This window comes from Olea europaea, chromosome 11, assembly GCF_002742605.1.
Source record: "Olea europaea var. sylvestris chromosome 11, O_europaea_v1, whole genome shotgun sequence".
NCBI classification, from domain to species: Eukaryota; Viridiplantae; Streptophyta; class Magnoliopsida; order Lamiales; family Oleaceae; genus Olea; species Olea europaea.
The window spans coordinates 33780021-33792368 of NC_036247.1; the positions used below are offsets into that span (position 1 = coordinate 33780021).

The window sequence follows — 12348 nt, forward strand, 5'->3', positions numbered from 1 at the left end:
AGAAAACAAAAGAAGGAAAGGCTGGAAGACATGATGGCAAGCACTATAGGTTTTTTCGCCAGCTTGAAGCCCTCTATGGTGAAACCAACAATGGTGCCTCAGCCTTAGAAACTCATGTAGTCATCGGAAGCAGTTTCAGGAACAAAACACCGAATGCAGTGCCTAATCAAGAAGCCTATCCGGCTTCAAAGATTTCGGACTACAGCCTTAGTCTATCTAATTCTTCTGATTTTGATACTACCTCATCAGATGATACTGATCTCCACGAAGGAGTAGACGACAATTCGACTAACAAGAGGAAGAAGAGTAGAGGTAAGAGGTGCTGGAAAGCAAAGATAAGAGGTTTCATTGATAGCCAAATGAGGAAATTGATGGATAAACAAGAAGCCTGGATGGAGAAAATGATGAAGACAATTGAGCATAAAGAACAAGAAAGGATTTTGAGAGAGCAAGAATGGAGAAAACAAGATGCAGAAAGAATAGAAAGGGAGCAAAAGTTTTGGGCTAATGAAAGAGCATTGATTGAAGGAAGGGATGCTGCATTAAGGGAGGCTTTGCAAAAATTGAGTGGAAAAGAATTAATGGCAGCTGCAGGGAAAAACCCGAACGACGATCGAAGTGAAACTATAACCAACACAGTTAAACGAGACAATATTTGGCCTGATCGTGAGATTACAAGACTATTCCAGTTGAGGACTAGTATGGAAGAAAGATTGCTACAAGGTGGAGTTTCTGAAGAGGTCATCTGGGAGGAAATTGCCATAAAAATGGCCTGTTTTGGACACGACAGGAGCGGTTTGACGTGCAAAGAAAAGTGGGTAAGTGTCAATAATTATCTACTCGAGTGCAACAACAAAAGAAGGGAGAATCCTAAAGGCTGCTCCTATTATCAGAACAACATTGAATCAATATGCAATGAACGAGAAGCTGATAATACATCAAGATCAAATGATAATGGAATGAATGACTTCTGCTTTAGGTACTTCATGGGAGATGCTGACAACATATGGGAAAATTATGCGCTGAAACTCAACAAGGGATAGAAATAATTTATTCTCAGTGAATTGTTTCTGATGAATTTAGACAATATTAAGCTGAAAGTGTTATTAACGACTGACGTAGGGGACTTTACCAACTACCATCCATGTATTGAGATTGAAGTTCTGCTTAATTTCTGTTTGCAGGTTGTATATTCCATGGTAATATTTTCAACTCCTTTTCTCCCTTGTCTTGAATCACTTGATGGAAGTCTTGTGGATTGCTAGAGTTCTGGAGTTTGTGTGATGTCAATTGACTGTGATAGTTTGCTTAGTTTTTTCTTGTTTCCCTTTTTCTTTTATATATTGTTGATTGACGATCTTATAAAACAAAAATTACTTTGTAATGTTTACCACTTGCTTGATTTCTATTTTTTTTTAAATACATTTTTCTCTCTTCTCTTTTCATTGATATATTCTTTAATAAAATAATATTACGTTCAAACCTAAAACTGTTCTTTATTTTTTAATCGCATATTTTTTTATCAATTTACTATTTCAAAATGTATTCTAACATGGATTTCAAACATAGCCATAGTTTAGTAGATAAAATTTTAATTTGTTTTTTACGGTTTTTATCCTGTGGTCCAATCCACATAATTGTATTTCAATTATAATATTCTTTTCTTTTCTTTTTTCTTGATATTTTAAAATTGATTGAAGCTAAATCATTTCATTTCTTCGTACTAAAGTAACATTGCATTGCATTGTGTGTATATGTACATCAAATTTTTTTATTCAATAAATGTAAATTCTATTAATTAAAACATCATGTACAAGTACATTGGGTATATCCAGGCAAAACAAAAATCATGGATGTACAAACGACAAGTTTATCAACCCAATGCTAGAAAGTCAAAATGAATCAAAACATTAGAATACAAAAAGAACATAACTTTGCATACATGTTTTTTAATCCGTCTCACAATACTGTCAATATATGGTTTGAGATTCTCCAAAATAATTCTATTCCGTGCCATCTAAATTTGGTAGACCGTGCAAGCAAGAGCAATTCTCTTGGCTTTAGATTGCCAAAATGTGTCTCAGGCTTCTTTCTTCATCCACTTCAGTACACTAAATATCGTCATCATTGACCTCCTCACCCTCACCCATTCTTTGATCCGTCCCCATATGCTTGAAGACAAAACATATTGAAAAAGTAAGTGCTTCTCTGTTTCAAGGTGTGTACCATAAAAGACACTTATCCTATCAATGTTAAGATGCATCAACTTATCCATCGTTAAAAGCTTAGACTGTGTAGCCAGCCACAACATCGAGTGTTTTGGAGTAACGTACAATCTCCAAATATCCCCTGTCCAGCACCTTTTTTCCACATCGGTCTAAAATACTATATGCCCTGCCCATGCAAAAACAGCCAGAAGCTATCCAGTTAGATAGCCTATTAACTATAGCATGGTTAGTGAGTTCCGACCCTCTAAGCTGATTTCGAATGTCCAACAGCTTCTTGATCAATGCAGAGTGCTCATTCCTCGCCATACATTCCCAAACAGTAGCCCCACAGAGGTAAATTTGATTGATTCATAGCGAGTAAGAACTTTCTTACTATGGATATTCCAAATGGATTTTGAAAGTAGTGCTGAATTCCAACATTTTATATCTCTAAATCCCGGTCCACCCTCATGTTTTGGCAAACAAACATTACTCCAAGCAACCAACGGTTTGTTAGTAACCCAGTGGATGTTGGGGCATAAGCTAATGATCTTTGAAGCAACCGCAACAAGGATAGGAAATATGGAAAGCAAAAAACATTCCATACCGTGAAGAACGGATCTAATAAGTTTCGCTCTTCGCGCATAGGACAAGGATGCCTTAGACCAACCACATGTATCGGAATGACATAGAACCCTTGGACATATTAGTTAATTCAAAAATTTCCTCAAGCTCTTGTCATGAACCCCCGCTGTGTATAAACTAGACTTGCTAACATTCACCATCAATCCCGATATGTGTCCAAACGTAGACAGACAATCCATCAAGATAACAACGAAAATCGGATCTCCTCTAGCAAAGAGCATCAAATCATTTGCAAATACCAAGTTTGTAATCTTTAAATGGCCAAATTTGGGATGATAATTGAACTTGCTATTCTCCGTAGCTCCATTCAACATTCTCAAGAAATTGATGAAGTGCATAAGGGATTAGAGTCTATGATGAAATGGGACCGTCATAAGGCATAAAAGTGGTTTTTGATTTCATGATAACTTCGGGTTTGTTCATTTTGGCGAATTGCTAGTCTAATTCGATTGGAATCGAGCCAATAAATAAAACACAGGGCCTTTGGCCCTGATGCAAGGCCACTTTTGGGCAAAATCCCTCGTTTAGATGTTTTTGCTATTTATGGTAATTTTTGTTTTTCCAATATCTTTTTTCATAAAACTCAGATTTATATTCCGTTTGTTGGAGGATGATCCTGAAGATAAGGATTTTCCATCTTAGTAGCTATCTCATATTTTTCTATTTTTCGAATTTTGCTAGGTTTTTTTTTTTCTATTTAAGGCGTTAAAAGCCCTTTGAGATGACAATTCCTGAATTCAACAAGATTTTCCTTGAGAGTTTTCTTATTTTGTGATTGTTTATCTTTCTTATAATCTTTCGCTACATCAGAAATTCTCAAGGCAAATTACAAACAAAAATGGCAAGAGAAGGCCACCTTAACAAAGACCCATTTTCCTTTTAAAGAATCCATAAAAAGCTACCATTGAGCGCTATAGAATATGAAAGAGTAGAAATACATTCCATCACCCAACTGATAAACTTCATAGGAAAGCCAAGACCATGTAGCACATTCTTGAGAAATTCCCAATTAACCGAATCATACACGTTCTTAAGATCTATTTTGAGAAGGCATTTAGGAGCAACTTTCTTTCGATTGTATTGTCTTAGAAGCTTTTGTGCGAGATGGATATTCTCCAACACACTTGATCCACAATTGACCCAAGGATGGGACCCAATCGAGATGCAAGGATTTTAACAATTACTTTGTAGAACACATTACAATGTGAGATTGGTCTATAGTCACCAACGGATGTAGAGTGATTAGCCTTGGGGACCAAAAGCGATGATCGCATGGTTCATTTGCTTGAGAACAGAGCTAGAGGTGAGGAATTCTTTGACTGCTCCCAGAAATTCTTTTCCAATAATACTCCAAGATTTCTTGAAGAAGCAAGAAGAGTGCATTCGGACCCGGTGATTTATCATCTCTAATAGAAAATAATGCATCTGTAATCACTTGTTCCGAGATATCCTGAATAAGCGCTAAAGAATGCTCTTTTGACAACACAGGACCACCCCTCAAGATACCAAGGTCAATGGGCTCCACCAGACTATTTTTCTCAAGTTACTGTAAAAATGCACAAATTCATTGTCCACTTCTTCCAATGAAGAAGTATACGAGTATGTTCATCGTTGTTTATATGTATCAATGCATGCGTGTAATTTAAGTCCCTATTTGACAATTTTAAAAATAAATAATTTAATTTTTATATTCAACTCTAGCTAAATATTCACACAATAAAATATTTTGCACATAAACTCAAAATTTTTACCCACTTCTTAATCACACGCCCTTCCCCAAAAAAAAAAAAAAAATACTTAAAATATTATTTATATACAGTAATGACCATCGAACAAGTCGAAGTTCCATCAGAGGTGGGCGCTATTTTTCTTAATTTTGTTTGGAAAAATCTTCAATATAGGGAGAGAAAGGCAACAAACATATGATTTGATTGAAATGACACCGCCTATCGTTACTTGGCTTAAAATAAAATTGAAAATGATACTTTCAGGTTCCATTTTTAAGACCTTAATTGGCCTTCATTCGGGATTCATTTCTTCTTCATAAATTTTACTTTTCAAAGTGTTAAGTGTATATTTTGTAAGATATATATCAATCACCCATCTTTTAAAAATAAAATTTTAACTACAAAATAATAGAACACAAACCGGCCTGCATTGCACCGAATTCTTTTAAGGATTTGTGAATTTTGAAACTCATATCTTTCATAACATTTGCAATCAGTTCTCAATCCCCGAATTAAAATTCATATTTTAATATAAATAGAAGTGAACAATTAATTTTAATCAAATATTTCATAAATTTCACACATTTCATTAACTTTTATCAAAATCTATTAAAGATCTGATTTTAATCCCCACCAAACAGGAGCTAAATATCAACTGCTTGTTGAATTCTCTTCGAACATACTTAAAAATTTTAATCCAAGTTTATATTATTATTTCACCTAAATTAACTAGAGAACCATTATGCATAATTTAAGTGTCAGCACATTATAACGTTTATATTTACTGAAAAATATTTCGTGCTAGACAATTTTTTCTCTAGTATTAACTGGAAGCTTTGTTTTGGCAAAGTAACAATAATTTTCCAAGTTACAGAAACAAACATTAGTACAATATCAACAATAGTGAAATATCACTAATGCTTGGTCTATTTTGTCATGATATCATGGTCCTTATTGCATCATTTTCTCCAGCCTTTCGAGTTTTGAAGTAACATTTTTGCCAAACACGTTAAAATAATAATAATAATAATAATAATAATAATAATAATAATAATAATAATAATAATAATAAAATAAAACTGAGAAAATTAGAATTTCAGCCTATATGAATTAGAGCAACTGAGCAAGTCATCAATCCTTTAGATCTTCAACGTAAATATTTGATCAGCTTATACCAAAACATATAACGTTCAGATCCATGTACGCAATATTTCTTATAAACTAGACGAACCTCAACGGTAATTCTATAGTTTCTTCTTAAATTCCATACAGGGTTTCCTCCATAAATGAAGGGTGACAGAAAACCTGAAATCTCACATGTTAATGTAGTACTGATTCAGAGGTTGCCTACTGCACTATCTAATGAAGCTTCTCACTGTTCAAACCCCAAACAAGGCAAAATCTGATGAAATCAAAACACTGTATCTTTTCGACTCTGACTCTGTCTCTACCTTTGAATTCTTGAATTCTTCGAGGATTTCGTGTTCTTCAATTCTTCTTCTCCGTATATTTTACGTATACAGACGATTTAGGTATTTTAAAAAAATCAAAAGGATGGCTGATGACATTATGATTTGACAATTTACTCACATATTTGAAAGAGGTGTGCTATTTGTACACCTTCTTTAAGATATAGGTTGATAAAATAAAAAATAATAAAAGTGTTATAGGTATATCATCTTGTATAGCCCTCTCACATATAAAGGGTGGGAGCCCGTGATTAAAATAACTGCGAGTCCTACACATTTGAGAGGGCTATAATTTTTACAGCACTTGAGTACTGCACAAGTATCTTTATTGTAAACAAATAAATTGAGCATGTCTATTTCAAAAATTGTTTGTACATGTAGCACATTTCTATTTGAAAAACCTCTTTTCTATAACATACTTGAAGCAAATTCTTATACTTTGCTTTGTTTAAACTTTTTTTTTTTTTATTAAATCTGGGATTTGACTGGTGGCTAACTGGCCAATCGAAATGGGTTACGTGAAAGATTTAGCATTCTTTTTTTTAATAAATTTTATATTATAGCATTAGTTTTGCGGAAAAAAATAAAGGGAGTTGCTACATTGGCAGGCCATTTTTTCATAGAAGTTGTACAAGCTTCTCTCAATGGTGGGTTAGCCCTTTCTTTTTTTTCTTTTTTTTTTTTTTTTTGACGTGAGGGGTTGCCCTGGGGCCCATCTCATTGTCAGGAACCTGTACAAGAATTGGAAAATACACCTTGGCAGACTAGCATTTTCCAAAAATAAATTTTACTATTATTCGCAAAACTTGCCTTGTTTTCGCGATTTTTTTTTTAAAATTTTTTTTTTTAAATCTAGGCCAGGAGTGTTTCTTAACCTCAATCAAGAACAAAACTATTTATTTTTATAAATGCAATTTATGAATAAAAATTGGAGTGGAAGATGTCAGGAAGTAGAAAAGAGGACTAATTTTTGGTGCTATTTGTATTGATTTCTCAATTGTTTTTACACGTTTGATACTGTGAAGGGCAAATAAGACAGACGGTAAAAGCTTCCAATACTATTTACTCATTAACGTGAGTCTGTGACTAAAAACTTGTCATTTTATAGTTTTTTACTTTACTTGAAATAAATAACTAAAATAATTCCTTTAATTTTTTCAGTCAAACTACAAAATATCAATTTTCTTTCTATTTTTCTCTTCACTCCTTTCCGCTCTACTAGCGCGGTGAATGTGCATTGCACATTAGTTGAATAATGTTAAAAATAAATATATGTAAATTTTAGAGAAATTCATTTGTGAATGTGAAATGTATTCATAAATAAGTTGAAATTGTTGATTATTGAAGATTTTTGGTTTTCTCCACATGATGAAATATGAAGAGTGTTGGAGAGGAAGATGAAGAGATGGATGCATTCACCATCATTATTAGTCATTATTAATGGATGCATTCATCATCATTATTAGTCATTATTAGTCTTAGTAATTGTGTGACTCTTAGTAGTCTTATGCTATCCTATAAATAGGTTTGTCATGTACTCAAATCAAATAATTCATATAAAAAAAAAAGTTTCTCTCAAAATATCTTTTGTTCTGTTCTTATTACTGAACTGATCCGGTCTTGATAGAATCTATCCTTATTTCCGTTGCATACTAAAATCACAATCAGAACAACATTTGGTATCAGAGCACTCCTGATCTTAAAGGCCTGTGAGAAAGAGGAAAAATGGCAAATTCTACTCTAACTTCAATGCCCATCCCCATGATGTTTGGAGGCGAAAACTATGAGTATTGGTCTGTCAGAATGAGGGCTTTCTTGATGGCACATGATCTATGGGAGATTGTTGAAGAAGGTTATATTCCACAGGAGTTGGATGCAGACCCTACTGTGAATCAAATGAGGCAAGAGAAGGATCGTAGAATAAAAAATATGAAGGCTCTTACCTTCTTGCACGCTTCTGTCACTGAGACAATTTTTTCCAAGATTGTGGCTGTTACAACAGCAAAAGAGGCTTGGGATAAATTACAAGAAGAGTACAAAGGGTCTGAGCAAGTGAGAGCGGTAAGATTGCAAACTTTGAGCAGAGAGTTTGAAAATCTAAGGATGAAGGATGCTGAATCCGTAAAGGACTACTCTTCTAGAGTGGCTAATGTGGTGAATCAGCTTAAATTGAATGGAGAGGACGTACCAGACAAAAGAATGGTGCACAAAATGTTGATTACCTTACCCGAAAAGTTTGATGCTGTTACCACGGCTATAGAGCATACGAAGGATCTGTCAAGTCTTTCTTTAACTGAACTTACAGGTGCTTTGTTAGTCTATGAGCAAAGGTTAACGTCAAGATCTAAGGTAGTTATTGAAGGAGCTCTTGCGACAAAGTTTAAACCGCAAAGTTCAAGTGAAGGTGGAGGAAAACAACACCAAGAAGGGAAGAAGAAAGGCAAAGGAGACTCATTTTCTCCTTGTATTCATTGTGGAAAAACCAACCATCTTGAGAAGAAGTGTTGGAAGACAAAGCAATGCAAATTTTGCAAGCAAGTGGGCCATATTGAAAAGTTTTGTAGAGCCAAAAAGCAGAATCTAAATCAGCCACAATATCAACAAAGAAATCAAAATCAGCAAGCAGCATTTGCACATGAAAGTAATGGTGAAAACCATTTGTTTGTAGCTGTTCATGGAGCTGAATTGAGTAGCAAGGAAACATGGTTTGTAGACAGTGGTTGCACCAATCATATGACCAATATGGAGCAGATTTTTCGCAATTTAGACACAAATGTGAAGGCCACGGTGAAAATTGGAAGCGGAGGAGTCCTACCAGCCAAAGGTAAGGGTACCATTGCTATCCAAACAAAGAAAGGTGCAAGATATATTGATGAAGTACTTTTAGTGCCTGGCTTGGATTCAAATTTACTAAGTGTGGGTCAAATGCTTGAAAAGAAATATGCTGTGCATTTTCGAGATATGAAATGCAAAATCTATGATCCTCATAATGTTGAAATTGCTAGTTTGCCTATGCATAATAGAAGTTTTAGCATTCAATGGCATAGCTTACTTGCAAATATGTCTAGAGTTGATGTGGATAAATCTGATTTGTGGCATAGAAGATATGGTCATTATAATTACAAGTCTTTGTCATATGTGCATTCTCATGGCATGGTGAGAGATTTGCCTAAAATTCATGAATCTGGAGGAGTATGTGAGAGCTGTAGTTTGGGAAAAATGCATAGAGAGTCATTTTCTAATGATGGTGCATGGAGGGCATCTGGAAAATTGCAGCTTGTGCATACTGATATTTGTGGTCCCATGAAAACTCCATCCTTGAGTCATAATTTGTATTTTGTGCTATTCATTGATGACTTTACAAGAATGTGTTGGGTGTACTTCATAAGAAACAAGTCAGATGTGTTCAATGTGTTCAAAAAATTCAAGAATATGGTATGGTAGAGGCACAATCTGGATGTAAAATTCAGACCTTGAGATCGGATAATGGCAAGGAGTATACATCTACCAACTTCAATCAATTCTGTGAGGATTATGGAGTTCATCGGCAACTTACCATTCCCTACACTCTGCAACAAAATGGAGTGGCAGAAAGGAAAAATAGATCTGTCATGGAGATGGCCAGATGTATGCTAGCTGAGAAGGGATTTCCAAATTCGTTTTGGGCAGAAGCAGTTTATACTTCCGTTTATTTGCAAAATAGGTTGTCTACAAAAGCTGTGAAAAATATGACACCTATTGAGGCATGGTGTGGAATGAAACCTACAGCCAAGCATCTGAAAGTTTTTGGGTCTTTGTGCTATGTTCATGTCCCAAATCAGAAAAGAAGCAAGTTGGAGCAAAAGGCTGTGAAGGGGATCTTTATTGGCTATAGTTTACAGACAAAGGGCTATAAAATCTATCTTCCAGAAACTAGAAAAGTTGTGATATCCCGTGATGTAAAATTTGATGAAAGTTCTGAGTGGAATTTTAATGAAACCAATACACAGCAACAGGTAGCAGTTTTTCCTCCTATCCCAGTGGAAACTTCAATTCCAACACCAGAAGTTCAGTCTTCCGAGATAGAATCTATCGCACCTACTGCAGAAAATTCTGAATCTTCAAGATCTAGTTCGACTCCTAGAGGAACCAGATCTTTGAATGAGATTTATCAGAGGTGTAATATGGTAGTGGTTGAACCCAGCAGTTATGAAGAGGCACAACAATATTCTGAATGGGTTGATGCAATGGAAACTGAAATGGAGATGATTCATAAAAATCAGACTTGGAAATTGGTACCTCGTCCTGATGAAAGAAAAGTGATTGGAGTGAAGTGGATTTACAAGGCAAAAATGAATCCAAATGGCACAGTGAACAAATACAAAGCAAGGTTAGTTGCTAGAGGATTTGCACAAGAAAGTGGTGTTGATTATTTTGAGACCTTTGCACCGGTTGCAAGGTTTGACACCATCAGATTATTGATTGCACTAGCAGCACAAAAGAAGTGGAAGATACATCAGTTGGATATAAAATCCGCATTTCTCAATGGTGAACTGGAGGAGGATGTTTTTGTTGAACAACCTGAAGGTTTCCAGTCTAGAATCTATCTCGATCATGTATGCAAGCTGAAAAAGGCCTTGTATGGTTTGAAACAGGCGCCAAGAGCTTGGTACAGCAAAATAGATGGTTATCTATGCGCTAAAGGATTCAGGAGGAGTGAAAATGAACATACTCTTTATGTGAAGAGTGATGAAAATTCTGATATCCTGATTCTATCCATGTATGTGGATGATTTACTCATCACAAGAAACAGTAAAAAGCAAATTGATTTGTTTGCTGATAAATTGAAGGAAGAATTTGAGATGACAAATCTTGGAGAGATGAAGTATTTTTTGGGCATTGAGGTTGAGCAAACAGAAAATGGTATTTTCATTTCACAAAAGAAATTTTGCGGCAAGCTTACTTTCTAGATTCATGAGTAAGCCATCACAAACACATTTTGGAGTTGCCAAAAGGGTCCTTAGGTATATCAAAGGAACAATAAATCATGGCATCTATTTTGCTGGAGGAGTTGGCTCAAATTTGATTGGATATTCAGATAGTGATTGGGCAGGTTCCGTGGATGATATGAAGAGCACGAGTGGTTATCTATTTACACTTGGTTCGGGAGCATTCTGTTGGAATTCAAAGAAGCAAGAAGTAGTGGCACAATCCACAGCAGAAGCTGAATATATTGCAGCATCATCAGCTGTAAATCATGCCGTTTGGTTGAGGAAAATTCTTAATGATCTTGCGAAAAGTCAAGATGATCCTACAACTATCATGGTGGATAATCAATCAGCCATTGCTGTTGCAAAGAATGCAGTTGATCATGGAAGAACCAAGCATATTAAAGTGAAGTTCCATGCTATCAGACAAGCTGAGAAAGAAGGAGAAGTTCATCTACAATATTGTCCAGGTGAATCTCAAATTGCAGATATGTTCACTAAAGCATTGCCCAAATCCAGGTTTGAAGACTTAAGATTGAAGATTGGAGTTTTACCCAAAAGCTTCAAGGAGGAGAATGTTGAGTATTGAAGATTTTTGGTTTTCTCCACATGATGAAATATGAAGAGTGTTGGAGAGGAAGATGAAAAGATGGATGCATTCACCATCATTATTAGTCATTATTAATGGATGCATTCATCATCATTATTAGTCATTATTAGTCTTAGTAATTGTGTGACTCTTAGTAGTCTTATGCTATCCTATAAATAGGTTTGTCATGTACTCAAATCAAATAATTCATATAAAAAAAAAAGTTTCTCTCAAAATATCCTTTGTTCTGTTCTTATTACTGAACTGATCCGGTCTTGATAGAATCTATCCTTATTTCCGCTGCATACTAAAATCACAATCAGAACAACAGAAATTAACTTACTTTTCATCTATTTTTTATTCTATGTATGAACATTTGAGGATTTGTATATTTTTGGACCAAGCATTTGCCTATAATCTATTGCATCAAAAATGGTTTTGCACATCAATAGGCACCATGCAGAATCCTAAATTATATCTTAAAATGTTAAATACAGCCTCGTGTACTATTATACCAGTTAAAATACATACTCTAAAATCCTTAGCAGTTTAACATGTTTGACCCACAATTTCAAACTAAAACCATCCATGACATTAAAAACAACATGGAACTGGAAAAAGGAAAAAGGGAAATGTAAACAATTTAGTGAAAATCAGACATGGCTAAAATAGAAATTTTTTTCCTTTAAGATGACAAAATTGCTACTCTTTTAGGGCCGCTTCCAAGGGATGGTCCTGGAAGAG

General features: G+C 34.9%; 1 protein-coding gene across 1 annotated transcript in view; it reads left to right on the plus strand.

The window, feature by feature from the left end:
• Positions 1-1043, plus strand: part of LOC111404762 (trihelix transcription factor PTL-like) — a 25143-nt gene extending 24100 nt beyond the window's left edge. The window contains exon 2 of the mRNA XM_023033524.1: positions 3-1043. Within this exon, the coding sequence (XP_022889292.1) occupies positions 3-1043 (1041 nt within the window). The remainder of the gene's footprint in view (positions 1-2) is intronic.
• Positions 1044-12348: the final 11305 nt, after the last annotated feature.